General features: G+C 27.8%; 1 protein-coding gene across 1 annotated transcript in view; it reads left to right on the top strand.

Moving 5' to 3' along the window:
* The window catches only part of LOC108689282, a 135,924-nt gene that overhangs the window by 128,746 nt on the left and 3,112 nt on the right, over positions 1-4,066 (top strand). The window contains exons 21-23 of the mRNA XM_018196005.1: positions 1,489-1,625; positions 1,712-1,899; positions 2,334-2,484. Of these exons, the coding sequence (XP_018051494.1) occupies positions 1,489-1,625; positions 1,712-1,899; positions 2,334-2,484 (476 nt within the window). The remainder of the gene's footprint in view (positions 1-1,488; positions 1,626-1,711; positions 1,900-2,333; positions 2,485-4,066) is intronic.

Raw genomic sequence — 4,066 nt, 5'->3', positions numbered from 1 at the left:
ATATATATATATATTGTGTATTTTATAATTTATAGTTCTAATTTTTTTATTTCTTTACTTTGTAATATTTCTTCCATTGTGTACAGAACTTAAAAAATAGAAAATATACGGTGTATCATTGATAAAAAGTTCGATAATAATAAATTAAACTTAGATGATAGTTACTAAAGCTTTGACGAAGTAATTTCAATCAAATGTCTGATTATATAGTTAAAATTAATTAAATGTTTATTTTTTTAATATTACTTTATTTTTCTAATTATCTTGTGTTACACCAAACAGTTACTTATTTATATTTAATGACTAAATATTGTTTATTAAATATTGTTTACTAAATATTGCATTAATACATTAAACAAAATACATTTGTTAGCTATTACCTCTTTTCAGTGTATAATGTTTACGATTATTAATTATTACGTAGAATAATTACGTACTATTATTTATTAGAAACAATAAACTCTCGCGGCTTACTTTGTGTGATTATTATATCTATTGGATTTTCATTGAAGATCTATAGATAAATAGAATCACTAATTATTACTTTTATTTGTCAAATAAAAGTTAGTATAAAGAGAAACACTGTTATTTTTATCAAGTAAAATCGATTAAGTTAAATTTATTCTGCTGTTGCTGATGCATTACCTATTATTATTATGATTTAATTATGATTTAATATTCGGCATGGTGAATATTAATAATAATAATTTTTCTAAATGAAAGAGTCTGAAAAACTATTTAAGTTCTTTGTAAATAAAAATAACTTGTCAAAAAAGCGATAAAGATATATAATACTTTCTTGAACTTGTATAAATATGTCTAGATCTAAAGATATGTCACGTTTTTAAAAAGAGTGATGTTTCAATTACTTAGCAAAAAAATTAGTCGAATAATTAGAAATGATAGTACATAAAATGCCTATAAAAATATCTACATTTTGACTGTACGATGAATTTGTCATATTTTAAAAGTAATTTTCTTTTCAATTACTTAACAGAAAACTAGTGGAATGTAATAAATCTTAAATTATTGAGTTTCATGATAGAATATTCGACCTAAAATTCGTGATCTTCGCAAGCAGATAATCAAAATAGATTGGATGTTTAGGTGAACATTACTGGGACCTTAATGTCATTTCATCGAATTTACTTAGGGATATTGATAGAAAATTAAATGATATACAGCGACCGAGTCGGAAATGAAGGGTAGCCGCTGGCCAAAGAAATTATAGTACGCGTTCGGCAATACGTCTAGTCATTCGGTAGTTTCCTTGACAAGTGGCAGTTATAATATAAGCATTAACGCAATAGCTTCAAAAAACATGAGGCCCAATTGGAATAAGAAATCTAAATTCGACAATGTAAAGCATGGTAAGACATTAATATTATTTTAATTTATTAATACATATTGGTGCTTATTAATATTCAGTATGGATTTAATATTTATATATCTTTGGAAACAAATTAATATCTTACATGATCGTGATAGGATATCGCAAATGTTTAGCATATGTGAAAAGACATGTGGACTGGTTTAATGTCTATTGTGATAATACGAATCTGCACGGTTTTCGTTACATAAATATGGATGAATCGTCGATAATCGAGAATATCCTCTGGTTCCTGGTGAGAACCTTATAATAATCTCAAAAGCTCAAAAGTAGGCTCAGTAATATTGCCTAGGAAACGTAATTTACTCTCAAATTCGACAGATTTGTATATTGTCCATTGTATTCTGCATTATATTGATGTTACGTTTGTGGATCAATTACTCGAACAATCCCATAATTACGACTATTTACACGTCAAATCCGATATGGAACGTGTCTTTTCCAGCCGTCACCATATGTAATAATAATAAAGTCTACCGTCCACACGCTGACCTTATTGCCAAGAATTTGTAAGCGATTAATAAGATATTTATTTTAATATTTTAATATTTATATATTCTTTTGGGGTGCGAAGGATTCGTCGTTTGTCATGAACCCTTGTATTAATAAATAAAATTTTAGAAAAATGAAGTTTTTTGATGATAGTATATCGCAAATGTTTGACATACATGCAAAATTTAAAAAAATTGAAATTTTTGGAGAAAAAGTGGAATTAAAAATTTCTGTTTGGTTTAAAAAAATTTATTTTAAATTCGACAATTTTGTTTCAGTTTTGCTAATCTGTCTTTCAATTTTCTTCGCTAAAAGCTATTTGATATGACAAATTTTTCGTACCTATCTAATATGACAATATTATGCATGAAAATTAGTTTAATTAATTTTGGATCGATGGATTTGAAATCTCCTGTCCGATATTATGTCCCGATTTTACACGATTCAATAGATACATGGATGGGTTCACCATGAATGACAGCGATAAATTTTTTTCATCCCTAATAAAATTAATACGACCCAACAAAATCTTTATAGACAATACGACCGCGAGACAGGTCCTCAATAGACTCGACATGACGGTCGAAGCGCTCATGGAACAGGTGAAAAATGATTATTCTAATGATCAATTTGTATCTCCAAGGAGATACAGATTAATCATAGATTCCATTCAGATGACGAAAAAAGATTCGAGTTAATAATTAACGATATCTTTCACAGTTGATGCAGCCTTGCAGCGCGTTACTGTTAAGATGCGTTTGGATCGGCAAGATTCACGATTGCAGCAAGATCTTCAAGACCATCAAGTCCAAAGAGGGTTTCTGTTGCGCTTTCAATTCCCATTATGAGCTAAACGTTGGACACATGTAATTGTCGCGAGAAAATTCTCGGGAACACATCATTTCTTTGACACTATGTTATCTTATATATACATTTATTTTATATATACATGTTGTTTAATACAAAAGCAACATTGATGCAATGTTTGCAATGTTGCTTTGCTTTATGGAATGCTAAGTTGATGCAAAGCTTCGTCATATTTATCGATTAAAGTTGCAAATAAAGTTTCAACATTTGCTTCATCTGGAAGAAAGATCTTTGCTTAAAAAAAAAAAATCTTTAAAAAATTTTGATTCTTTGATGATTCAAAGTATTAGGTATAGGAAAAAGTTCGTGGCGTTTTTCCCGTTAGATGGCATTAAAAAAACGCCACGAACTTTTTCCCACACCTAATATGTAAGTAAATGACAATCGCGCATAATTAATTAGGCGCAATATTAGAAATAATAATAATATATATTTAGATAACTATAATAAAATTAACATTATGATACGTTATCCGAATATTATTATTATATCTAATATTCCTAATAACTCTTAATACTCCTAATAACTCTTATTTGCCTTGTACATTTTGAAACGTTTTTAAACTTTAAGAGTCCGTTAATAATAATAATTATTTTAATAAAATAATAATTTGATTCTTTGGTTTTATCTGATACAAAAACAGAAGTTTGAAAAATCGACAAAGTCTCCGACTCTAGTCTGATACAGATTTACCCGATATTTAGACATGCATTTAACATTTTTGTTATTATCCTGCAGGTCCAAAGTCAAGCCTTTTAATTCCACCGACTTCAATAACACTTCTGAAGATGATTTACCGGGTGTGCACACAATTGTGGTAATGTTCGATGTCCTCGTATTGATTTCGATTAGAAACTCTATAACATAATCTAGCCACGAGCATAGCTGAGCACATATTTGAAATATAATATACTTTTATTTAAAATACAGTATTTTTAGAGTGTATTTTTATATTTTGTATTTTGTATTTCAACGGAGCACATGAAAATATTACATATTTTGTATATAAAGTCGAAAGATCGAACGCTTTTGTATTTTATAATTCAAGTAATAAGATTAATTTTCAATCTTAGTATTTGAAATACAAAATACAATTATTCTACAAATATTGTTTTTCAAATAAAAATATTTCAAATAGCCTAGCCTTGGTCACGAGTAATTTTATGAAAAATCCTACGAGAGAGAAAGATATATCTATATATATCTTTCTCTCTCGTAGGATATATTTTAGGTGTAGTAATTTCATGCAAAAATAATGAAATTGAATGGAAAAATAATGGATTTCTTTTTATTACACCTAATATATATATATATATA

This window comes from Atta colombica, unplaced genomic scaffold, assembly GCF_001594045.1.
Source record: "Atta colombica isolate Treedump-2 unplaced genomic scaffold, Acol1.0 scaffold268, whole genome shotgun sequence".
Classification (NCBI taxonomy): domain Eukaryota; kingdom Metazoa; phylum Arthropoda; class Insecta; order Hymenoptera; family Formicidae; genus Atta; species Atta colombica.
The sequence above is the reverse complement of the archived record's forward strand: the minus strand, read 5'-3'. Positions and strand labels throughout refer to the sequence as shown.